Here is a 26489-nt window from a genome sequence, read left to right as displayed (position 1 = left end):
TTAAAAAAAAAACTTGGATTATTACCTTTGAGCCTTTTATTAATTAGGGCTCTTAATTATTTAAAGTAGAAATCTTTCTACACATTTGTCTTTACAAATAACAGATCTTATGTACATGACAGTGCTAACATTTTCAAATAAAATTAAAAAAACAGCTGAAATCAAATTGAAAAACACACATTTCCGATAAATAAATCCTTAAAAAACAAGTTCCTGAAGACTTTCTACCGTCACTGCTAGGTTGTACAAAAAAAAAGAAAGATCACTTTAGGTTATTCTTTTCCGGTTGACCACACCTGAACCCCTAAAGCACTGGTGTCAAAGTGGCGGCCCAGGGGCCAAATCTGGCCCGCCGCATCAATTTGTGTGGCCCGAGAAAGTAAATCATGAGTGCCGACTTTCTGTTTTAGGATCAAATTCAAAATGATTATTGCTGTATATTATATTTCCCAATTTTCCCCTTTTTAAATCAATCATTGCAATGTATTTCATTTTTTCTTTAGTTTTTCGTTCCAAAACGTTGAATAAAATCTAAAAATAAATATTTAAAAATATTTTCTCTTTTCCACTTTAATATTGAACATAATTAAAAAAATGTTTCCTTTTGAAATGAAAAACAGGATTAAAAAGTTGCCTTCCCTTACTAAGAAAAAGCTCAAATAAACATTGATTTAGCTCTATTCACGCTTCTGAAATAGAGGGTTACCATGGTTACCGGGGAAAAAAATGGGTCCTATGCAAGACGGTGCAATGAAGGGTACCCATTTTCCCCCCGGTAACCATGGTAACCCTCTATTTCAAAAGCGTGAAAGGTAACCCCTGAAATAGAGGGTTACCATTCTAGGGTTAAAAAAATGGAATATTTAGGGCTTTTGATCCAGTTCATTTAATCCGATTAATTTTTTTTATCTAAATATTCGATCTAAAATGATCTCGCCCACGTGAAATCGAGTTGACGTTAATGCGGCCCACCAACCAAGTTTGACACCCTTGCCCCGAGGCGTAAAAAGAAAACAAAAAAGCACGAAAAGTGTAGCGGTAGCTTACTTTTTGGAAAAGTTTTACCACTCGAGTTGACGATTTTTAAGGCTTTGGTCAAATTTTCCAGTCGGGGAATATAAGTCACAAAGCCAGAACCTTTGGGTGATTAAAAAACAACACAAAGTCTGTGCGAACATAACGTAGTTTGCAGTTGAGGACAGGCACTGGGGGAATGTTGTGGGCTACATTAGCAAATGGGGAGAAACAGACATTCTAGAACCGAACACACGGGAGACAAATTGTTTCAAAAGTCTGTCACTTAAGTGCTTTCAGGAGCATCGCCTGTCGTCGACATTCATGATGAGGATTACAAACTAGTTCTAGTGTCGTGGAAGAAGCGGAAATTTAACCGCGTCTGTGCAATACTGAAAAATGACTAGGCAACCGTGGCATTTCTTATGCCCGCTTACAATGTAGGATTTTCCCAAGTTGTGGTTGGATGTACTGCTACGCCTCCTTTTTTACGGTCTTGGCAGTACAAGTTAATATTAAAGTAGGGGAAAAGGGGGTTGGTTGGCACGTTTGCTATCACTCGATCAATTGAACTGATCAAGAGTTGTGCCAATAAATTGCTACAGTGCATACAGTTTGGATTCCTATTCTCTAGCTAGCCAGTTTCTTGCGGCACTCGGACGTTTGGTCGAAAGACGTTTGGTCGAACGGACGTTTGGTCGAACGGACGTTTGGTCGAACGGACGTTTGGTCGCCGGGTTGTTACTGTTGAAAGACAGCTCTCAAAATTATAATCATGAGAGAGAAAGTGAGTTTAATATCTAAATATCTAATATCAAAATATCAACAGTAAACTCTCTGTCATAATTTGACAGCGAGCGAACCCGGCGACCAAACGCCCGGTCGACCAAACGCCCGGTCGACCAAACGCCCGGTCGACCAAACGCCCGGTCGACCAAACGCCCGGTCGACCAAACGCCCGGTCGACCAAACGCCCGGTCGACCAAACGCCCGGTCGACCAAACGCCCGGTCACGGTTTCTTGCTAGTTGTTAGCTTATAGCAAAAACGCCCACCTCACAACTCAAGACGGGACCATAATTAAATCATTGTAAAACAATATCTCATGGGATTATTACCATCTATTGCGTCTAAGCAGGGTTGCGACTTTGTTTCGGTAAGACAACGTGGCAACAGTTGAATCCATAGGCAACAATAGCCGGTGTAAAAATAGCAACAGTTCGGGTGTCCTGGAATAATATAGTGTAGTCTTGCTGATGGTATTACATCTAGACTATTTTAGAAATATTGGGAAACATGGCTTTAAAAAAAAAAAAAAACATGCAGGTCATTAATGAAATGAATAGCCTCGACGGTCCTGTATTGTAACACTGCGTCTTACAGACTGCTCGATAATATCGGCATCGGTCTGATACTGGGATCGGAATTAGGCCTATCACGATAATGACTATATTGACGGAAGCGTAAAAGTAGTGTTGGCCGGTTCATAAAACGACTGGGTCGGATAAAACAACATAAAATGAAGAATTTAAGTGGACGTAGCGCTTGATTTCAATTCAGAGTAATTTGAAGTCCTACTTGATTAAAGCAGTTGATTTTGAATGATCACCTTTGTGGAACATAATTCAATCTCGGGGAAAATTGAACGGCATCCAATTGACTCCAAATGAGTGTTTATCGCCATTGTTTCTGAGGAAAATATTTTGTCTGACAAAAACAAATAGTGAGAGGCCCAATCGGGGAAAAAAAAAACGCTACTAAAACGCCAAATTTGCTCTCGCAGGTTGTACGTAAAAGTTCTAAAACGGACCCTAACGGACCAACACAGCCGGTAGGAAATCTGTACATTTTCATTAGAAACAAAAAGATAGGGGAAAAAATGAAATAAAATAAAAACACATCTCTATAAACTCTGCTCCTCCTCTTGACCAGGGAGAGGGGGTGGTGGCGGTGGCGGGGGAGGGGGAGGCGGGGATTTTGATGAGGTGGGGGGCGGTGGGGGAGGCGGGGTGAAGCTGTGAGATGGAGGATGAGGAGGTGCCACGGGGGGTGGGTAATGGTAGGGAAGGAAGTGGTGCGGGGGAAAGTGTGGTGGGTAGAAGGCTTTGGCGTGAGGGTGGAACTGGTGCGGGGACATGAGCGGGGCCATTTGGGGGTAATAATGCTGGGGGGGCTGGGTGCTCATGTGGACAGGGTGGGGGGGTGGCGGCTGGCTGAGGAAGGGCGGAGGTCTGTGAGGGAGGTGGTGGGAGGGAGGCAGAAGCGGGGGATAGGAAGGTGGAAGCATTTGAGGGAGGTGGTGGGGAGGCGGCACGGGAGGCGGGTACTGCTGCACGCGCCGATTGCCGCATGTCCATTTTTCCACCGGAGGGTGAGTCCGTGTGTCGGCGTAAGGAACGGGGCTGGGAAAATCGGACGAGGGATTGTAGCGAGGGGGCTCGGGGTGGGCCAGGCGGGAAGACGGCGATTCGGAGGAAGGAAGCGGCTTGGGGCTATGTGAGGAAGAAGAGGGGGAGGAAGAAGAGGAAGAGGCGGTTGACGGGCGGCGGAAGGAAGGCGAGGAGCTCGACCAAGTGGAAGACGGCACGGCGCTCGCCGGACGCTGGGCTTGGTGATGATGAGGATGAAGAGGATGATGATTTGAGTGCCGGCAAGGGCTTTTGGTTGCTTTGACCTCGGGAGGGGATGAGGAGGGTCGGTTGTTTTTTGGAAGTTCAGCTTTGATTGGAATGGGAGGCGAACCGGGAAGATGGCGGGCTTCATCTTGCTTCTTCTCGTCGCTGGCGCTTATTTGAGAGTCGGGCGCCGCGTGAGCCGGCGAAGACGAGACGGGAGGATCCGTTGACATTGTCCTGGTTGCGCTCGACTCCCCGTCACTCTCCTCTGCCTTTATCCTCTCCTTGACCTCCTCCTCCTCCTCTTCCTCTTCTTCGGCGGCAGATTCATCCGGCTCTTCCTCTTCCTCCTTCACCTCCTCATACTGCCTTAAGCGGACGTGCCAGGCCAGGCTGCAGACGGCCGAAACGGTCTTAAACTGGTGGACCACGTTGCGCGGGATGAAGTAGATGTCGTCGTGGCACAGGCGGATGCGGGCGTAGCGGATGCCCTCTCGGCGTAGCTGGTTCAGCTTGGCGTCGTCCACCCACTGCACACACTGGGAAGGCAAAAACCAGGGCCATTCACTCACTGGAGATGCAAAATATGCAGCACCGCTTTACTCCAACAGGTGGTAGCATACACCATCATGAAAAATAATCAATATACAGTGGTACCTCGACATACGAGTGTCCCGACATACGAGAAATTTGAGATATGAGTCAAATTTCGGGCAAATATTTATCTTGAGATATGAGACAAATTTTGATATATGAGCAGACAGCGGACGCGAGAGGCTGCTCATAAGAACATAATGGTTACTGTCTTTTCAATGTTTTTTTTCTTCCCGGTAGTCAGTGCGAATGGCGAGGCGATCGCAAATACGAGAGGAGTATATGCTACTTCTCGTTGGCAAGTGGTCGTTCGTTATCCTATTGTGAGGACATTTGTGTGCATCATTTTCGGAATATTTTGAAGGGAATACAAACTCAAACAACCCTCGATATTGACTGAAAGTCAGTGTGGAGGCGGGGCAAATAGAACCAACCCGGCCGGGAGAAGAAAGGTATTAAAATGTAAAATAAAATCAGAATTAAGTTTGGTGTAAGGTTAGATTAAACTTATATTTGGAGTGTGTCTGCATCCTAATCCAAGTTCATTTAAATTTGTTTATGTTATTTTACCAGCGCGTTGCCTCCTTCGAAATCCGTATAATTTTAGTACTATTAAACACATTTTAGTATACTATCAAACCACTAGTTATGTGTTACTTTGTTAATAGATGGCGAATTAAAAAAAATAAAATGTTTTTCCAATCCAAGATCCTATTTTTGGTTGTTTTTCAGAGGGTTGGAACGAATTAATTGGTTTTTAGTTCATTTCAATGGGAAACGTTTGTTTGAGTTACGAGAAAATCGACATACGAGCTCGGTCCCGGAACGAATTAAGCTCGTATCTCAAGGTACCACTGTGTGTGTATAAGACTGAAACTTTTTGTCTGGAAAACTAAGTAAAAAAACGTGGTTGTTCAAGACCTGAGATAGTGGCGGTTCGTACAAATCCAACTGCAGCCGCTGAACCACGTACGGAAAATCGGCAGCGTGGAAGCACACGACGTCTTTGGTTACACGAGGGGGTCCCGAACTGAAAAGACAACAATTCTGACGTCAGCGTGCCGTAGAGCGGTCGCAGACAAAACGCACACGCGTACCCTTCTTTGTAGCAGACGGCCTTCAGCACACCGACCGCCGCCGTGGTTTGACGCTCGAAACCTTGGCCGATGTGGTCGGCGTGAGCTCGTGTTCTGTCTTCGAAGAGAAACTCCCTGGGTTCGCTGGTTCTGGGCAGGGACTGGAGAAGGTTCTTTACCTCATTGGTGGAGCTGGGTCCAATGGAAAGATTGGAAAATGTTATCACCATTAGAAATTTGTGATGGGTGTTGGAATTAGAAATGAATGGGATTTTTGTCAAATTTGGGTAGAAAGGTAGTGGACATTTCAGTTACCGTGGTACCTCGAGGAATGCTGTGGTTGGAATAAAAATAAAAGACTAGAAACATTTGGGGGTAAAAAAAAAACATGTTTTGGGGGAAACCAGCTTTTTGGCAAAAATTGAATAGTTATGGTAACAACAGTGGGACTTTCCTGTTTATGGGGCATTTTTAGGGGGACAAAGGGTTGGACCGCACTAAGAGAATATTGTGGGTCTTTAGTGTATGTTGAATGTGTCATAGGAAATGAATGGGTTGTTTTTGTCAAATTCCTCCTGAGACTTACGGAGCGTGCTTACCGTTTTCTTTTAAAAGGCGACTTTGGTATGTCCGCTACGGGTATCATCTGCTCTCCCGGCCTCACCCACATGATGGGCCCGTCGTCGCTTTCGTTGGGACTCATGGAGCTCAGGCTGGACATGGTTCCCCAGGGAAGAGTACGCTAGAGGAGGGAGGAACAGTACAATATTTAGCCTATTTCTCGCGGAGCTAAACTTGAAGTAAAGGCTACGTGGGCCGGACAGCCGGCTGCTCTTTTCGCCGACTTGGACATTGGCGCAGCCTTTGGAGGAGACTGGTTGGGCTCACCTTCAGGAAGGGAGAGTCCTCCAGCATACCGAGGAATTCTGGGAAGAAGTTGCCCACCTCCTCGTCCACGGCTCCCACCAGGCTGATCTGCCTCATGGCCCCGGCTCGGTATGTACCGTGGCTATAGGTTCTCTTCACCTGCGGCACGGGAAGAACCAAAGTTGTGTGTGGCCACATTTTCAACAATTTGGTGTTAGCAATACAGTGGTACCTCGAAATACGAGCAGCTCTACCTATGATAGAGCTGCTCGTATTTCATATATATATACACACACATATACATATATATATATACACACATATATATATATATATATATATATATATATATATATATATATATATATATATATATATATATATATATATATATATATATATATACACATGCATATACATATACATATATATATATCTATATATCTATATCTATATCTATATCTATATATATATATGTTAGAACTGTGTTGCAGCTATGTGTGTTTCGTTTATATTTGGGTAACATTGCAGAAGATGTGAGCCCGCCCATCTGGCCCCAGATGTATCAGTCAATGTACACACACCTATCAGCGGACGAACGGACCCAGTCGACTTTCCAAGGTCACTGCCGAGAAAAATGGCGTTGTCGCAACTCTTAAAGGGACAGCGTGAACAGCAGTTGGACAATTACCCAAACAGTCCAAGCAAAGGAAGCGTACGAGATCTGTGGTAGTATAAACACGCATTCATGCTGCGCTCACTGACAAATAACAGACAGTAGCTCCTTTTCTACGGCCTGAATGAGGGCATTTTCCCGCGTTTTTCACCCTCTGTAACCCACACAAGGCTTTTCCTCGGCAGATAAAGGACGAAACGCCATAACGTTCTTGTGCAATCCAGCAGACGACCCTTTGGATTCATACATTAACTCAGAAATAGCATGTGCGATGATTTTTCTGAAGATTTTCCCTTCAAAGTAACATTTGTACTCCCTATTAAAACCATGAATATGGTGAAAATTGGGAATCAGGGGGCGGCTTATACGCGAGAAATTGTCAAATTCAGCGATTTTAAGGTCATTTTAAGAGTACGCCTTATAAGCGGAGACGGCTAATATGCAAGGAAATACGGTAAATAAAAATCATCGACATCCCTACTTGAATTTGAAAAATTAGCCTAATAGTCCGGAAACGATGCTAATTGTTAGCACAGTACTCACCTGCGAGTAGAAATTATCCATAGTTGTCGTTTCTATGTCCTTCTTTCCCAAAATCTCCATTTTGACAGGAGCCGATGAGAACTTTGTGGAGAAGTAGTCCAGAAAATCCGGGAGGTAGGAAGCTTCGCCGTGGACGATACCCATGACGTAATGCGCGGCCTAAGATTGGGGGAAACAAAGGTGAGTGACAAAATAGTTTTGGAATCTTATTGGCGAGTTTGATGGAACCTGCGATGAGTCTTCGCCGAAGGCTAGCTTGACAAACTCCTGGGCGAACCTCTGCCTCTGGCCCGAGGAGAGCGAGGACAGTTGTGCGGCGTACGCGTGCGCCACCAGGGCGCCGCCGTTGGGCTGCGCCTCCACGTGGAAGTAAGGCGCGAATTCCAAACCAGACAAGCTGGGATGGACGGAGCGCGGCGGGCGCGCGTTGGGCCGAGGTTGCGGGCTCTTGTGCGGAGAGGAGGTGAAATAAGACGGGTGCAGGTGGTGCGCACTTTTGTTGTTGGGCGAAGGGTAAACGGGCAGGGGCGATTTGAACGGCGACGCCGCGCCGTCCCGAGTAGGTGACGGGAGGAGGAGCGGGCCGCCGCAAGTGGTTTGGCACGAGCGGTGGTACATCTTCACCCGCTTGTGCTTGTCCCCCTCTTTGTGTTTTTTCTTCTTTTTCTTCTTGACTTTTTTCATTTGCAGCTCCGAGTTGATTTTGGCTGTCGCGCCATCTGAAATGAAAAAAATGCTCATTAGAAGATCATGGCCACTGTCTCTCCACCCGCAACTCCCTCGTGTAATGCCTCTGTGAGCACTGGGCGGAGCGTTGCACTTTTCAGTGTTTTTTCCCCCGTTAGTCAGTGTGAATGGCGTATATACTACTTCTCGTTGGCAAGTGGTCGTGCGTTATCCTATTGTGAGGACATTTGTGTACATCATTTAGGGAATATTTTGAAGGGAATACAAACTCAAACAACCCTCGATATTGACTGAAAGTCAGGGTGGAGGCCGGTATTAAAATGTCAAACAAAATTAGAATTAAGTTTAGTGTTAGGTTCGATTAAACTTATTTTTGAGTGTGTCTGCATCTTAATCCAAGTTCATTTCAATTTGTTTATGTTATTTTACCAGTTGCCGTGCAAAAAGCCCCACTTCGAAATTTGTCTAATTTTAGTTCTATTAAGCACATTTTAGTAATATTAAACCACTATTTATGTGTTACTTTTTTAATAGACGGCAAATTAGAACAAATAAAACATTTTCTCCAATGCAATATCCTGTTTTTGTAGTTTTTTCAGAGGGTTGGAACGAATTAATTAGTTTTTAGTTCATTTCAATGGGAAACTTTTGTTTGAGTGACGAGAAAATCGATATACGAGCTCAGTCCCGGTACAAATTAAACTTGTATCTCGAGGTACCACTGTAGACGTACGTGCGGCAACATCAGAGCAATTTCAAGGGACCGATATGATCTCGCGCTGTCTCATTGCCACCCAGCGCACGTCTTTTGATGGGAATGAGAATGTAATACATTGTGTGTAATACAGTGTGTGAGGGAACAAGAAAGAGAGCAACCATTTTGCACACACGCTACTAATCCAAAAGCTCTTTAGCCCCCCCCCACCCCCAAAACACCCAATTTTCCTTTCTCCAAACACTAGCGCTTTCATCCCCAAAGTGTCATCTCGAGCTGAATAGAATATCCGGAAACAAACGATATGATCCATGCGAGCAATTGCAACGGAGCACAAAAATGAAATAGCCGTTAATGACAAATTGTGAACGAAGGGGAGGATAAAACAGCTGCTAAAACGCTCGAAAAAAAAAGTAGTCAAGTGGAGCCGCGAGACGACATTAAACAGCGCTGATCTGTTTTCGCCGCGAGACGAGTTGCCGCGCAAACACGCTAACAAATAGCCCGGCTGCTCGTAAAGCGGCCACCGACCGCGTATTGATTTTCTTTCGCCATTGCCCAGTTCAGCCGTAAACTGGGTTCTGATATCATTACTTTTGCCCCGCTCACCTCCGCCAACGTTTGAGAACTTGGGGGAAAAATAAACAGCTTATTTGGTCCGCATTCGTAATAACATGGTAAGCATTTTTAGGCTTGGTGCGTGTGTGTGTGTGTATACCTTTAATTGGTTGCTTGACCTCTCCGTTCTCCCGCTTAATGTCGTTTATCACTTTGTGCTTTTTCTCCTGGCGCTCGCCTTGCTCTCGTGCTTTATTTTTGTCCTTATTGGGGAGATCTGTGGGCACAGAGATGCGGAATATTGTGATATCACCATCATTTTTATACATTGCAATGTTTGTCCTTGGCTAGCTACTCCCCCCCAAAATACAATTTGTTCAGGTGCAACTTGTACTCTGAAAAATACAGTCAATATTAATAGTATGACATCATAAAAGAACGGGTGTCAAAGTGGCAGTCCGTGGGCCAAATATTTAGTTTTTATCTTATTATAAATAAATACACATTCCAATCCAGAAATGTAATCCATTGAATTCATAGTAAAAAATATCTGAAAAATAAATAAAACTGAATTTTCATTGTTTTCCACTTATTTCTGAACTTAAATAAAATCCATTTATTAAAATATATTTACTGTCTTTCCTTGAATAAAAAAACAAATGATTAAAATATTTTTTTTAAAGCAAATGTAAAGTTTTTCCTTTCTCAGAAAGAAAGTTTGAATAAACCTGTTCTATATCTAAATAATCAGAATTATTAGGCATTTTCCCACTGTTTTAAATGCGATTTTTATCATTTTAAAATTTACGGAAAGTTAAATTACTCTTTTCCGTGGTTCCTTCGTCTGACTTGAGTGCGGGCAGCGCGGGATCGATTCCCTCTGTAACAAGGATAATCAGTGTTGAATATGAATAATCATTTACATTTTTTATGACATAATTTTCCAAAGTGAATTTTTCATATTGTTATGCATTTCAGTGCAATTGTACTTCACGGCAACGTTACATAGAAAAACAATATTTTTTTCTAAGTTCAATAGCGTAACGGTGAGAAAATATGAGGATCAAGTTTTCCACTCATATGAAGTTGCGCCACCGATTGCATTTTTTTTTTCAGGTTAGACAATAAAACATGTAAATAATAAATGTATCCAAACTAAAGCGCATGCATAGAATGGAAGGGGGCGTGGTACGCCACCAAAACAACACTTGGCCCCATAATGGCGGGCGCCTGTGTTATGACAGCAGCGTGTACTTTTAATACCCGCACTCCATCCACACTAAGCTCGACGCCAAATAATCATTTGGAGTCAGTACTATGCTATTACGTGCTGTTTTGGGGGGTTACAACGTGTAACACCAGCGTTACAGGCCCTACAGCCCTTGCGGTGGGCGCGAGGGTTTCAGCGAGAGCTGGCAGCCATTTCCCCCGTGGAAACGACGACTAAGCCGGCTAGCTTTGTGGCGTAAACACCCCCCTTCGTCTACTATACCCAGTCCCTTTAAAGCGGCAGCCTGGCCGAAAACGACACGGTCCGGACGAATTAGAAGGCAGACTTGGTCGGGGAGGGACACATGTTCGGGGAGAAGGCGAATACTTTGCAAAAAATATAGTAGTAAACTCTCAACTTAGTGTAATGGCTCGGGAAATTTGAGCGGGGAGAGGACAGCGTGGCCTACCTTTTTGCGGCGGTGTGAGGTCCCCATTTTGTCTTTTCGCCGCGGAAGTGTGGTTAAATTTGCTGGCGTCGCTGTCGGAGAATAGTTTCTTTTTCACGTCTGCCTTCTCGCGCTGTTTCTCTTTGATCGGCTTCTTGTTTTTGAGCCCCTTGTGGAGGAAGAAATCGCTCTGTTTGAAGATTTTGTGAGCGGTGGTGGCGGCGGTGGCGGGTGCTTGGTTCCTGCCGTTTGCCTGGACCAAAGCGGCGCTCGCCCCGGCCGTGTTGAGGCTCCATAGAGCGGCCGCGAGACTCGGCTGCTTGACGGGCTGCTGGAGTTTCTCTCTCCCGCTGCAGTTGCCTCCCAGTAGCACTTCATCCCGGGCGACTTTCTTTGGTTTGACGCTCCTGTCTTCGACTCGGAGCTTTTTGGGCGACGGCGCGGTTAAGTCCCGGGAAGACTGCTGGCGGCTCTCAGGGGCTCTCTTCGTCTCCAGTGAAGGCTTGGAGACGGGGCTTTTGGTGGGGGCTGACGCCGCGGCTCCGCTGCCGAGGCGGACGGAGCTCAGCGAGTCAGCCATCTTGAGGCTCTCTCGTTATTTACGCGCTTCGCTCGAATGGCTCGAGACGTGCGGACAGGCGGGGCGGGGCCTGATTCGCTTTGATTGCCAGATCCGAGGAAGAGGGGCGGGGCGGGTTCCAGCGGCTCAGAGGTGTCAACCTGGCAACCCGAGGCCCATTTTTGCCTTTTGGACAAACATGGCTTCACGTTCCCTGCGAAAGTATATAGTAATCATGTAAATATATTTGGATGGTTTTATTTTTATTTTATTATTATTATTATTATTATTATTATTATTATTATTATTATCATTTTTATGTTGAGATATGGCAAGCACTTACAACTAACGTCATGATGAATTTCCTATTAGTTTTTACGTTGTAATTCACTCCAATTTGTTGAAGAATGAATGTATATTTCCTTTTAATAAAAAAAGGATTTTTCTTTCAAGCACATTATATATTTATCTAGCTTTAAAACTAATTTAGTGGGAAAAATAACCGAAATAAAACTTTCTTTTTTTGTACCCAGGTTTTCTATGTTTACAGGTCTTTTGAGTTTTAATATTTATTGCATAATACGGCTTAATGCACGTTTCCTTGCTCGAAACAGAATGTAGCATATGAACAATACATGGCAATTTTGTCACCGTCAACTGGCCCAAATGAACGCTTGGGGTGAAAGAAATCCACTGGCCTCTTTGATCTCCCCAAAAAGATTATTTTGGCAGGATTATAGTGTAGATTGAGCCATAAACTGCAGTTATGGTAACATCAAAGTCAACTGTGGGAACAAAGCAGAATAGTTAGACACATAACAAATCAGGATATGGAAATTCTAATTCCAGTTGTTTTTGCTTCAACTACACCAACGTTGTCAACAAACATGACATTGTCAAGTGTAGCAAAAGACAGCATGAATTGCAAACAACCTGCAGTGCAATGTTCCCTCTAAACTGTGCAGAGGGAACATTGCTGCAGTGATTAATTAATGCTAGCTATTAGCGCACGTGCAGGAGGCGCAAAGACGTCTGACAAGTGCACCACATTTCCAGCAAGTCTTGACATTATCGGTTTACATGAGTAAAAGAAAAAAAAATGGAAGTCGTCCAGGAACACCTTAAAAGTGCACTATTGGACTTTGCCACTGTAGGCTATTTAAAAAATTCTATTCCTGTATAAAAGTCACATGGGGTTGCCAGAAATGTGATTGCAGAGCCCAAAATGAAAGTCATCCATTCCAGAAATGAGTCGCATTTTTATATAATGTTCATTTTACTGATTGATTTCTGCAACATAGAAACATTTTGTTGTTGTTGTTTTTCTAGTAGGACAACAAGTTGAGTTACAATGGGGGTAAACGGACAAAAAGAGAATTAGCAGCAAATAACGGCGCTACTAAACAAAGAGGTTGGTGATGGGGGGGCAAGGCGATCTTTTTAAAGGCACAGGTGGGCTCATTCTGAGATTGAGGACAGTGTGCATACTGCTTGTTGGTCGAGAAACGGTAAATAAAACATTGCATTGAAAGCAAAGAGAGATGGAATTGTGCGAGTGAACGTAAACGGACGTAGTGAAGAAACTGCGTCTACAAAAATACCATTTCAAACCATTCAAAAAAACAAAACAAGATGATTATTATTAGAATGTATTCTTAGTCTCTTTCTGAGCCCCTTTTGCTATGTGAAATAAAATAATCTTAAAGCATTTAGGGGGAAAAATACAACCCTGAAATATTTTCCAGAGGCGGAAAAGGGCAGGAGAAAATACACCTTTGCGTTGGGTTGAAAAAGACTTTCTTAAACGGAAAGAAATTGCAAAGTAAAATGCAGTTACAGAACGATGAACTGCTATAAAAAGTCAAAAGGGGGAAAAAAAAGTGAAGTCCTCTTCTGTCAGATATGAGATCCTTTGGACGTTTGGGTGTCGGTCAACTCCAAAGAGTATCGGCATGTGTGCACAGGTCTGAACCCCCGAACAAGAACAAACAAAAAATGAAGCTAGTTAAGCGCAAATAAAACCACAATGGTGATGATAAAGGATGTGAAATAAAAGCAGAGGATTGTTTGTGGTTGACCATCTCGTCTCTGGGCTCATGAGAACCTGACTGAGTCTTCAAACTCAGTTTTGACAGCTGTAAATAATGGACTTGGGTTGGTGATGAAGCTTGGACCATGGTCTACTCCGCTGGGTTTTGACTTGAGGTTCAATTTTACGTACAGTGCTGCGGTTTCAGAACGTAGCCTTACTTACTTAAGAGTGTGACCGGACGATTCGCCGAAAGACGTTTCGCCGACGGACGTTAGGCCGACGGACAGTTCGCCGAAACGGGATCCGCGCGCTCGCCCCGCCCCCGGATTGTGTGTGTACATGTTTTTCAACCTCGGCCCGCGGGCCACATACGGCCCGTTACAGATAACATTCATTTGGGCCCGTTACAGATAACATTCATTTAGGAATAACAAGGGCATGTAATCTTTGAATTAAGGTTCTCAGCAAATCATTTTGAATATATATTTCCTAAAATAATGGGAAATTACTTAAAATTAAACTAGAAGTAAAAGTGTGTTCCATGGCATTTTCAGGTATTGTTCTTCTAGTGTTGTTTTTTCTCAGTGTCAGACATCAATCCCCAGCTTTGATGAATTACTTTGGGGGCAGTTGTTATTCCTAAATGAATAATCTCTGTAATGGGCCGTATATGACCCGCGAGCCGAGGTTGAAAAAGATGTACACACACGATCCGGGGGCGGGTCGAGCGCACAAATCTCGTTTCGGCGAATTGTCCGAGTACCACTTAAGAGTACCTTCTCAAAGCAAGCTGTAAACTTGTCTGCGGTTCTGTTGTGGTTCTTACGGAAATTAGTAATCTGTCATTGTACCACGGAGCACTTGGTTCAAAGATCACAATCTAAATCCCCTCCGTTACACTCTAGTCTTTCCCGTCCGTCGTCGTCAAGGACTTCAAATGTCTCGGGTCGCTCTGCTCTCGTCCTGTTCGGGTTCGAGCTTGTCCTTAGCGGCGGGATTGAAGGAAGTTGCCATCTCACGTAGTTGAAGGACACCAGCTAACATCTAACAGAAGGGGGTAGCATTTGGTGGAAGATTGTAGTTCTTATTTTGCTCCGAACTAAAAAGTAGACGCGGGTCAGCGGCTTGGAACGTCAATGAGCTGAAGGGGGTTGGGGGGGACAAAAAAGCTTTGCCTGGTTCTGAGCGGAGGAGATTCTGTCCTCCTTGATTGGACAAGGAACTCAAAGAGGATGAAAAGTAAGGAGAAGGCTTGTAAAAACCTGTCGCCTGAGTTTGGTTTGGGACCACCCGAGTGAGTTCTGGGTCCGTCGCCGAACGGCAGCGTGGCTGTGGACAGAGCGTTCCGTCGTGTCCACTCTAGGGGGTGTCGTGGAGGGCCTTTGAGTGGAATGTTACCGAACACTGGAGACAGAAGATGGGACTTATTAAAAACAGGGGGGAGAGGACTGGGTTTTTCTGTTGCTGGGAAGTTAGCCAAAAAAAGCGCTTACCCACTCAAGTCTGCCTTGTTGATGGCTGCTGTGGTGGTTGAAGATTGAGGGTCAGCTGGAGACAAATCTGGACGCAAATAAACACGTGTACAACAAACTCAGTACAGCTGTCAATGATAGGCATCCAATGGTGCCAATTAAAAGGATTTTTTTGACTAGTGGACGTCCAATAGCGAATGAACAAATGTTGATACTCCTAATTCCCAAGTCAATTTCGACTCCTCGACGCTCAGAGAGCAAACAAATTCAGATAAACTACACCCCAAAAAGAACAACAACAAAAAACCTGTCTGTAAAATATTCCCTTCACTGGAGGGTCAAGAGCGCCCTCTGCTGGACAAATGCTTGCATGAAGGTGATGTGAAGATCTCAGATGATTTTTTTTAAAAGCCCCCTTTTTCTTGTTCTACCGAGACAAAACGCACCTGTGGCCAGTATGAAGGACTCGGGGGTCCTCTCTGGGAGTGGGGGAGGGGAGTCGTCGTTGTCCCAGCTGTCTGGGTTAAAAGGGTCAGAGGTCAAAATCAGACGCCAGCAAAGTCAATCGGGACGTATTGATTGGTGGATTGGGAAGCCATTGGTGAGTAAACACACGCAGCCACCAAGCCCGTGCCTCACAAAGCAGAGATTAGCGAAAAAAAAGGCAAAAAGGCAAAAAGGCAAAAAGCAGATCTTTGGGGACTCGGCAGACGTGAAAGTTCAAGATAACGTTCAGCCCCGTGGAGCGCCGTTCTCCGTCCTGACACCCAAGCGGCTTCCAAAGTGCAACACGCCACCACCGCTGTGCTCAGCATGCTTATTGATTCTTCACCATGCCACGTGTCCACCACACACATCATCATTTCAAAAAATAGAAGCACTTCACTCATTGACCAAAGTTCGGAGACAAGCTAATCCGCATTGGTCCAGAAAGTGTAGCTTGCATGTGGATTATTATCAGGGCAGTTTTGTGATACCTTCATCAATTTGGAGAAAATGAAAGCTGCGTTGGTGGTTTATTAATAACCAAGCACTGATGAACCAATTTAATGCAACTGTCACTGATGTGTCAAGATGGACACCAGCTGTTCTCAAACTTGGGTCTCAAGGCTCCTTTACTGTTACAGTGGTACCTCGACATACGAGAAATTTGAGATACAAGTAAAATTTCGGGCAAATATTTATCTTGAGATACGAGACCAATTTTGATATACGAGCAGACAGCGGACGCGAGATGCTGCTCATAAGAACATCATGGCCACTGCCTCTCTCTCCGCAACTCCGTCGTGTAATGTCTCTGGTCGCAACTCCCTCTTTGTAATGTCTCTGCGAGCACCGGGCGGAGCGTTGCATTTTTTCAGTGGTTTTTTTTCCCGTTAGTCAGTGCGAATGGCGTATATACTACTTCTCGTTGGCAAGTGGTTGTGCGTTATCCTATTGTGAGTACATTTATGTGCATCATTTTGGGAATACAAACTCAAACAACCCTCGATATTGACTGAAAATCTGTGTTGGCGGGGCAAAAAGAGCCAACCCGGCCGGGAGAAGAAAGGTATCAAAATGTCAAACAAAATTAGATTGTATAAATATATTTTTTTTTTAATATTTTTAGATTTTACAAAATGATTTTTGAACTAAAAACCACAGAAAAAATGGATTAAAAATTACAATTATTGATTTAAAAGGGGGAAAATCAGGAAATTTAATATACATCTATACTCCTAATTTTAATTTGATCCTAAAACAGAAAGTTGGCACTCATGATTTACTTTCCCGGGCCACACAAAATGATGCGGCGGGCCAGATTTGGCCCCCGGGCCGCGACTTTGATACCTATGATGTATAGTAAGGGTGTCAGACTTGGGTTGGTTCGCGGGCCGCGTTAATATCAACTCGATTTCATGTGGGCCGGACCATTTTAAATATATTTAGATTTTTTTTTTAATAAATGGATTAAAAGAAGTGGATTAAAAGCCCTGAATATTAAGTTTTTTATAGATCTAAAACAATGTTTATTTTAGCTTTTTTTAAATTTATTTTTAGATTTAAAAAAATGATTTTTGAACTAAAAACACAGAAAAAATGGATTAAAAAATGACAATTATTGATTTAAAAGGGGGAAAATCAGGAAATGTAATATACATTTAGACTCTTCATTTTAATTTGATCCTAAAACGGAAAGTCGGCACTCATGATTTACATTCTCGGGCCGCACAAAATGATGCGGCGGGCCAGATTTGGCCCCCGGGCCGCCACTTTGACACGTGGACTAAAGTTTGAATGGGCAGTTTGAGCATGACGTTTAAAATCATTGTCTGCCATTGGGCGAGCGACAACAGATCTCCAATTCGAATCGCTGGCCCGAATATGTTTGAGAACACCTGGTTTGAACCACCCGATGGAGTAATTTGCTGGTTGGGATAGGCGGAGCTTAAAAAGGTAAACACATACTTGCTGTGGCTGGATTGGGCGAAGAGGAGCTCTGCCCGGCGATGGACATGGGGGACACCTTCCGCGTCAGCTGGTGCTCGCCAAAGTGCAGGGAAGTGACGGTGGCCGTGGAAACGCTGGTGTGATAACTCTCCCTTCCCGTCGACATCTCGCCGCCGCCGCCGCCGTCGTCGTCGGAGTTGTCGGAGTGTAGCGGGTTGGTGAAGCTCAACGCAGTCCGAACTGGCGTGGAGGAGGAAGAGGAGAGATGCGAGGAAGAGGAGGAGGACGGGGCCACTCGATCAGAGGACGACAAAGACGAGGAGGTCTTTGGGTAGGGCTTGTCGGGACTAGCGTGGCTAGCCTTCGGCGCCATTCTTTCTTCGCCGTCGCTCTTCACGGGGAGGTGGTTGGGTCTCGCCAGGCCGCCGCCGCCGTCCGCTCGGTTCTCCCCGCCCTCCGTCCCAGAGTCCTCGGACAGAGACGAGCTAGAGGTGAGTAGCGAATGTCCGGTGCGGGCCTTAAAGGCGTGGCATCTCTGCAGCGGGCTGCCGCTATTGGCCGGAGCCCCGCCCGAGGCGCTCCCGGGGGAGGACGTCTCAAAACTACGAGGTCCTTCCTGCAAAGGCACCTTTTTAATCTCGATGCTTAACTTCCTCTCCACGCGTGGCGCCGCGCCGCCGTCGGCCGCGGGGGATGTCGGCGGGGGAGGAGTCAACGTCTGGCTCGGTTCGGACTTGGCCGCCGCCGTCGCGGCGGGTAGCTTGTTGTTGTAATTTTCGTTGAGGTCCAGATTGGACATCTGCTGCTTTTGACAAAGCGGTTCTTTGGGTTCTGGTGGACTACTTTTGGGACTTTCTTCCCATTTCTTCTTCTCTTTTTCTGTGCCTTCATTCTGCAACAAAGACAGATTTAATGATTTAACTACGGTACACGGTCGATTGGTCGCCGGTCTTTTGGTCGCCCAGAAGGTAAGTGATCATTACCATTTAAATTGTTGCTCAAATTCCCAAAATACAAACTGTGAATTACTATTTAGTCATACTTAATGCCCTAGTAATATTAAACCACTAGTTATGTGTTACTTTGTTAATAGATAGCGAATTAGAAACAATCAAAAAAAAATTCCAATCCAATATCCTGTTTTTGGTGTTTTTTCAGAGCGTTGGAACGAGTTAATTTGTTTTTAGTTCATTTCTATGAGAAACGTTCGTTTGAGTTACGAGAAAATCGACATACGAGCTCAGTCCTGGAACGAATTAAGCCCGTATCTTGAGGTACCACTGTACAGAAAAAGTCAGCAACCAACTTGGCGTCATTCACCTGAGTGACGTTCTGCTGCGCGCTGACCAGGACATGTATGACAGGCTTGGGGTGGTACCGGTCATTATCCTGCCTGACGTTTGTGACAGTGGGAAAAGCAGACGGGGGTGACGGGGTCAATATGGGGGGCACGGGGTGAGGCTCGGGGGGCTGTAGTATCTCCTCTTTGACGTCGCCTTCCACCTGCGTACTGAAGAAAGAAGCACAAAGTAAGACATTCATTATTATAACCCAAGCTTTACTCGCTTATGTCATGTTTATCACCACTAGAGGGCACTTTATGACGCCATTCCTTCAGATAAACAATGATTTAAAAAGAAATAACTAAATTAAAAAGACCAGGCTGAGCCGTAGTGGGAATTTTCTCTTCAAACAAGTTCCTTGGGCTAGCGAATAAAACACAAATGACACAATAACGGATGATTCCCACCGATGGAGGGGATGGTTTCCATGGGGATATGAATTATTAAAGTGTGAGAGTTTATCCAAGACCCTCGTCCTTCAAAGATGAGATTAAAATTTTATGATCTGCTCGGAGGCTAAAAGAAACAAAGACAAATAAGAGTGGAAAAACAAATAAGAGTCGGTCGGGGCGGAAAGCGGTGACAATTTTTACTCTTTTATGAATATTTTTCCGTTTTTAAAAATGGAGCAAAACCTATTTTTGATGTTACTGTGCAAAAAAAAAAACTCAATTAGAAATATTACAAATATGAAGAGTTTGGGTGCCCAGCAGACTGCAAATTGTTTTGAAAAAACCCTTAAACAGTTTTTTAAAATAAAAAAAAGCCATCACTAACTGGTGTTTTTATCAAAAAGCTAAACAGACAGCTACTTAGCAAACAATTAACTAGCTGGATAATTTGAGTCAAAATGTAACTTTGTCCTCATTTTTTTCATGTTAGCACTTCCCTAATTAAAAAAGCGAAACAATAGCAAGGACATTCAAGATTTAAAAATGACCTTTAAAAAAATTGCCTCTCATCTCAAAGACACAACCAGTTTGACATTCCAACCAATCCAGTTCTCTATGGCTCAGCGTAAGCCAGTAACACAAGAAAGATTTAGCATATACAGTATGTATGCAAATGAGTGTGTCAGTGCAATCCAATAAAGGCTTAAGCACTTCCTTGAGGCACTTTAAGACAAACCACGGTAAAAGATGTAAAAAAAAAAGATTTGACTCTTTTTGGGTGAGTCTGACTCCCTGACCCTCTGACTCTCTGAATCTCTGACTCCCTGACCCTCTGACTCCCTGACCCTCTGACCCTGTGACCCTCTGACTCTCTGACTCCCATGACTCACTGACTCCCTGAACCTATGACCCTCTGACTCTCTGACTCCCTGACTCCCTGACCCTCTGACTCTCTGACTCTCTGACTCACCGACTCCCTATCAATGACCTTGACGTTCAAGCTCGAAAAAGAGAAAGTATGTGTCTGTGACTGGGCAGATTATGCTAGTAAAAATAGCTTCTAGGATAGTCTTAGGAGGCTTAAAACGGGCCCTCAAGGGTGCGGATTTAGGAAGCGGAGGGGCGATTTTGCAGAAAACGGCTATACATTTCCATTGATGTTGACAGTGTCCTACTTAAGGGGCATTTTTAACTCCACATTTGTGTATTTTAGTTGAAGTTGTGATCCCAGACTACTTTGAAAAATGCTTGCTTTATTTAAAATTAACCGTCTTGGGCGCGTTTGGGTTTTTTTTGTGCGGGGATCTAACATGCCGACCGACGAGCCCCATTTAAATTCGCTTATCTTTTATCGTCTTTTAGCAATAGCTTCTTCATTCCTCTCACGACAGTAATAAAAGTATATCTGTCTATATGTGCGTACATGAATCATGGGTGAGGCTGTGATTTTCTTTTTTTTGCATATAGATCATAAAAGTGAATGAGAAAGGAGCTGAATAGAGAGCGTACGGCCCCTGCTGGGCTCGTATAGTGAAATTAAAAAGAGAAAAGCGGAGACGAATAAGCGACTCCCGCTCAGCAGGCGGCAGCCCAAAATGAGGAAGCTGGGAGGCGAGAGAACTTCTCATCAGTTGTCTCCAGTTAAGAGTGGCAAGAGTTGCAGACCATTGCAAAAAGGATCTGAAAATATTCAAATTGGCAGGTTGCGTCTATTTAAAGGCGAGAAATCATTTTCAGGGAAGCCGTGGTGGGCTCATTCATTATTGACGGGAAAAAGTTGTTAATTACAGTGGTACCTCGACATACGAGCAATTTGAGATAAGAGTCAAATTTTGAGCAGATATTGATCTTGAGATACGAGACAGATTTTGATATACGAGCAGACAGCAAACGTGAGTGGCTGCTCATAAGAACATCATGGCCACTGTCTCTCTCCCCGCAACTCCCTCGTGTAATGTCTCTGGTCACAACTCCCTCTATGTAATGTCTCTGCGAGCACTGGGCGGAGCGTTGCATTTATGTGTTTTTTTTCCCATTAGTCAGTGCGAATGGCGGAGCTTTTTCGCTAACACGAAAGGAGTATATACTACTTCTCGTCGGCAAGTGGTTGTACGTTATCCTATTATGAGGACATTTGTGTGCATCATTTTGGGAATATTTTGAAGGGAATACAAACTCAAACAACCCTCGATATTGACTAAAAGTCAGTGTGGAGGTGGGGCAAAAAGAGCCACCGGGAGAAGAAAGGTATCAAAATGTCAAACAAAATTACAATTAAGTTTAGTGTTAGATTCGATTAAACTTATTTTTGAGTGTGTCTGCACCGTAGTCCAAGTTCATTTAAATTTGTTTATGTTATGTTACGAGCGCGTTGCCGTGCAAAAAGCCCCCCCTCTCAGTCCGTCTCTCTCTTTCTCTCCCCCCTTTGAAATCCGTATAATTTTAGTACTATTAAACACATTTTAGTAATATTAAACCACTAATTATGTTACTTTGTTAATAGATGGTGAATTAGAACAAATAAAACATTTTTTCCAATCCAATATCCTGTTTTTGGTGTTTTTTCAGAGGGTTGGAAGGAATTAATTTGTTTTTAGTTCATTTCAATGGCAAACGTTAGTTTGAGTTACGAGAAAATCGACATACGAGCTCAGTCCCGGAACGAATTAAGCTCATATCTCGAGGTACCACTGTACTATGATCTGAAATGAGGGGTTATCCCAGCTTGAATTGATTTATTTATTTATTTTAAATCTTTCTCTGGCCAACACGTACTGTCCCACCAGCTTTGTGTTGGTAGGCCAAGATGGCCACTAAAAGAGACAAAAATGAATGATCTTACCTGCGAATGCGAGGTGGTTTAGGAGGAGGCGTGTCCCACCGCTCATCATCTGACTGGTGTCCAGCTTTATCCAGACTGTTTTCATCCTACGTGTTAAAGGGAAATAGTGTTTTTTGCTTGCATTGCTCTAGTACACAGGTGTCAAAGTGGCGGCCCGGGGGCCAAATCTGGCCCGCCGCATCATTTTGTGCGGTCAGGGAAAGTCAATCATGAGCGCCGACTTTCTGTTTTAGGATCAAATTAAAATGATAGATATAGATATATATTATATTGCCTTATTTTCCCCCTTTTAAATCAATAATTGTATTTTTTAATCAATTTTTCTGTGTTTTTAGTTCAAAAATCATTTAGTAAAATCTAAAAATATATAAAAATCTTTTCTGTTTTCCACTTTAATATGATGATATATAATGATTAAAAGACACAGCGGCCAAACATACGATGCGCCATATAGTCGTGAAAATACGGTACTTCTGTCCCACAGCTCCTCCCAGTTCAATTTAGATGAGATGTAGTAAAAGCTAACTGCTTCATGCACCACATGTTTGTCCTGTGAGGTGATTTATATCATCACTCAATTGGCTCACGCTGGAGCTAGAAAGAACCCAATTGGTTGAAATGTCAAACTGGCAATAAATTGATCGCCAGAGGAATCGGGACGGCAGAAATAATGGGCTGTCCTTTCCATCTGGTGAACATTTAGAGGACTTTACAAATGCGAGATGATGATGATGAAATGTTTGAGATTCGAAACACGTTACGCTTGTAAACCTTTCGCCTCAATTGCATTCTGGGATGCGAGTAGGGGAAAACGAACGGACGGCGAGAGGGCGTGGCGTTCTTTTAAATTGAAGACCGCGACAACGGGCAACCAAAAGACTGGCGACCAAAAGACCGACGACCAAAAGACCGGCGACAAAACAAGGTAAAACAACACGGTCTACGCATCAATAAAAGCCAACAATGGCCATGAGCAGTTTCACTGAGCCCACGTGTGAGTGTCTAAGAGTTTGTATGTACATGCGTTGTCCCTTTAAGAAGCTATGTCAGTCAGGGTCTTAACACGTTCTCCAACAAAAAGCAATAAAAGTCCGGGGAATTTGGGGCTTTTCTTTAGCCTAATAATTACTAGGGCATTAAGTATGACTAAATAGTAATTTGCAGTTTGTATTCAGGGAATTTTAGCAGCGATTTAAATGGTAATTATCAATAACCTAACGGGCGACCAAAAGACCGGCGACCAAAAGATCGGCGTGTACCAATTATTTGTGCTTTGCCCCGCCCCTTTTATTATGCGACAGTCGCAATTCAACGTGGGTGCGCTTCCTACCATGACATGGTGGATCTGCACGTTAGTGGGCCTCTCCAGTAGCTGCAGTTGCTTCTGGAAGAGCTGCGCTATCGCCCTGTGGACTAGCTCGTACTGCTCCTGGGAAAGGGGAAAAAAAATAAGGAATGAGACAGATGACGAGGAAGGCGGGAGAAGGGGGGAGGGGAGGCCCAGTGGTGGGGGCGAGGACATTGTGTCATAAAAAAAGCCAAATGGTAGTAGGTGTTAATGAGAAGAGAGGGCAACAAATCAATAGTGAAACGCAAACATTTTGGCCACTCAAAAACGGTTATTACAAGGCAGTCTGAAACGCTCTGGCAGTTCAACGCTAACGTCGTTACCTCCCCGTGTGAGACAGGAAGTACATGCAAGGCTTTTTTTTCCCCAGAAAATTTCATTACATGCTTCCTGGAAACAGCTTTGTTTTTTTGTTTTTTGTTAAACGCAATACAGTGGTACCTCGAGATACAAGCTTAATTCATTCCGGGACTGAGCTCGCATGTCGATTTTCTCGTAACTCGAACGAACGTTTCCCGTAGAAATGAACTAAAAACATATTAATTCGTTCCAACCCTCTGAAAAAACACCTAAAACAGGATATTGGATTGGAAAAACATTTTGATTTGTTCTTGTTTGCCATCTATTAACAAGGTAACAAATAAGTAGTGGTTTAATAGTATACTAAAATGTGTTTAATAGAACTAAAATTAGACGGATTTCGGGGAGGGTAAAGAGAGGGACGGGGGGTAGCCTTTTCGCACGGCAACGCTATCGTAACATAACATAAACAAATTGAAATGAACTTGGATTACGATGCAGACACACTCAAAAATAAATTTAATCTCACCTAACACTAAACTTAATTCTAATTTTGTTTGACATTTTGATACCTTTCTTCTCCCGGATTGGCTCTATTTGCCCCGCCTCCACCCTGACTTTCAGATGCAACCTATCGAGGGTTGTTTGCTTTTGTCTTCCCTTCAAAATATTCCGAAAATGATGCATACAAATGTCCTCACAATAGGATAACGCACGACCACTTGCCAACGAGTAGTATATATAACTCTCGTATTAGCAATCGCCTCGCCATTCGCAATGACTAATGGTAAAAAAAAAAACGCAACGCCCCGCCCAGTGCTCGCAGAGACGTTACAAAGAGGGAGTTGCGACCACAGAGACATTATAGGGAGTTGCGGGGAGAGAGACAGTGTCCATGATGTTCTTATGAGCAGCAACTTGCGTCCGCTGTCGGCTCGTATATCAAAATGTGTCTGGTATCTCAAGATAAATATTTGCCTGAAATTTGACTCGTATCTCAAATTACTCGTATGTCGGTCCACTCGTATGTCGAGGTACCACTGTACTTGGTTGGAACAGCACACGGAGCACATTCCAAATCAAATGTGTCTGAAAATGAGATGTAGAGAGACTGCAAACAAACCTTAGTCTGAACAGCCGAGTGCCGCTGCGTTCTCATTTCTTGGATCAAGTGGAAAACGTTGAAATCTTCCGGAATTTTCTTAAAAAGGCAAAAAAAAGTGACCTCATTTTGTGGAAATGGCAAACAAACCATAGCTACAATGTGGGGCGACTCATAGGCCGTAGAATACGGTAAGTGGATTTGTAGTGATGTGCTTTGACCTACCCCGGCTTTGAGGAGATTCCAGGTGTAGTCAATGGCACAGATGGCCCCCGTCCTTCCGCAGCCGGCACTGTAAAGTCAAATTGATATCGGCTGAAAGCTCATGCTTGTCATTGGTACTCGGACGATTCGCCGAAAGACGGTTCGCCGACGGACAGTTCGCCGAACGGACGTTTCGCCGAAACGGGATTCGCGCGCTCGCCCCGCCCCCGGATCGTGTGTGTACATGTTTTTCAATCTTGGCCCGCGGGCCATATACAGCCCGTTACAGATGACATTCATTTAGGAATAACAAGGGAATGTACTGCCCCCCGCTGGACATATTTCTAAAAACAAGGAACGTACTACAATGTGCTGCCAATTTTGTGTATTTTTTATTTTATCCTTGCGTTTAAAGTAGTAGCCATAAGGAGATCACACAGAACCGTACGTGAGAGAAGAAATAGAGAAAATAAAGTAGTAGTAACAGTAAGTACTACTGTAATGAAATTGTAAATCCAGAAATCCTACTCCAGAAAACTTACACCAGCATAGAAAAGGTTGAGATTAATCTTTGAATTAAGGTTCTCAGCAAATCATTCTGAATATATATTTCCTAGATGAAACTTATTTTTGAGTGTGTCTGCATCGTAATAACACTTCATTTCAATTTGTTTATGTTATTTTACGAACGAGTTGCCATGCAAAAAGTCTCCCCCATCTCTGTCCCTCTCTCTCTACCCTCCGCGACATCTAATTTTAGTTCTATTAAACACATTTTGTATACTATTAAATCACTGGTTATTTGATACTTTGTTAATAGATGGCGAATTAGAACAAATAAAAACATTTTTTCCAATCCAATATCCTGTTTTTGGTGTTTTTTCAGAGGGTTGGAAAGAATTAATTAGTTTTTAGTTCATTTCAATGGGAAACGTTTGTTTGAGTTACGAGAAAATGGACATATGAGCTCAGTCCCAGAACGAATTATGCTCAAATCTCGAGGTACTACTGTATATATAAAAAAAAAAAATAATAATAATTTTAGGATTTAGAGTAGGAGAAACCCTAAAGAAAAGCTGTAAACCTTTATATTTGGTTTGGATTTACCACTCCTCTATGGCAAAATCATCAAAAGTGTACCTGCAGTGCACACATATGGGGACGTCATCGTTTTCTTGATATTCTCTCATGAGTCCTATCATGTCCAGGATGGAATCGAACGACGAAGGGACGTCGTGATCGGGCCAGTTGATGTAATGAAACTGAGTTATCCTCCGGCTTTCCTGGAAGACACAAGGGAATCTCAGCATCGCCCCCAAGGTAAAATTCTGCAGGCCGCATCAAACCTACATTCTCATATTCCACCACAAGAGTACGGATAGAGTAGTCCGTCCTGGTCTGCTCTGAATCCTGAACGCAGACGTGAGACGCAAACAAAACGTGAAAGAGGCTCCGCCCCC

General features: G+C 43.8%; 2 protein-coding genes across 4 annotated transcripts in view; both read right to left on the bottom strand.

Annotated features, from left to right (window-relative positions):
* Positions 1–18: 18 nt before the first annotated feature.
* LOC144069129 (uncharacterized) lies at positions 19–11805 on the bottom strand. 2 transcript variants are annotated; one of them, XM_077594256.1, is made up of 10 exons: positions 11024–11803; positions 10168–10224; positions 9505–9621; positions 7613–8103; positions 7385–7543; positions 6187–6324; positions 5898–6040; positions 5320–5490; positions 5144–5252; positions 19–4167 (listed from the first exon to the last, which is right to left on the bottom strand). In XM_077594256.1, exons 1-10 carry the CDS (start codon positions 11580–11582, stop codon positions 2917–2919), a joined length of 3195 nt encoding a protein of 1064 aa, XP_077450382.1. In that variant the 5' UTR covers positions 11583–11803; the 3' UTR covers positions 19–2916. The 2 variants fall into 2 exon arrangements, with proteins under 2 accessions (XP_077450382.1, XP_077450383.1); XM_077594257.1 differs by lacking the exon at positions 10168–10224 and having other exon boundaries at positions 11024–11805.
* A 51-nt stretch (positions 11806–11856) lies between these two features.
* ptpn12 (protein tyrosine phosphatase non-receptor type 12) overlaps positions 11857–26489 on the bottom strand; it is a 46677-nt gene continuing 32044 nt past the window's right edge. The window contains exons 8-18 of one of the 2 annotated variants that reach the window (XM_077594260.1): positions 26380–26439; positions 26170–26312; positions 25051–25117; positions 24847–24924; positions 23406–23504; positions 22076–22161; positions 18819–19008; positions 17517–18390; positions 15512–15583; positions 15087–15153; positions 11857–14997 (exon numbers count right to left, since the gene is read on the bottom strand). In XM_077594260.1, the coding sequence (XP_077450386.1) occupies positions 14988–14997; positions 15087–15153; positions 15512–15583; positions 17517–18390; positions 18819–19008; positions 22076–22161; positions 23406–23504; positions 24847–24924; positions 25051–25117; positions 26170–26312; positions 26380–26439 (1746 nt within the window). In that variant the 3' untranslated portion in view covers positions 11857–14987. The remainder of the gene's footprint in view (positions 14998–15086; positions 15154–15511; positions 15584–17516; positions 18391–18818; positions 19009–22075; positions 22162–23405; positions 23505–24846; positions 24925–25050; positions 25118–26169; positions 26313–26379; positions 26440–26489) is intronic. The other variant, XM_077594261.1, reaches the window with a different exon arrangement.

Source organism: Stigmatopora argus, chromosome 23 (assembly GCF_051989625.1).
Source record: "Stigmatopora argus isolate UIUO_Sarg chromosome 23, RoL_Sarg_1.0, whole genome shotgun sequence".
Taxonomy (NCBI): Eukaryota; Metazoa; Chordata; class Actinopteri; order Syngnathiformes; family Syngnathidae; genus Stigmatopora; species Stigmatopora argus.
This window is presented reverse-complemented; position numbering and strand designations above follow the sequence as displayed.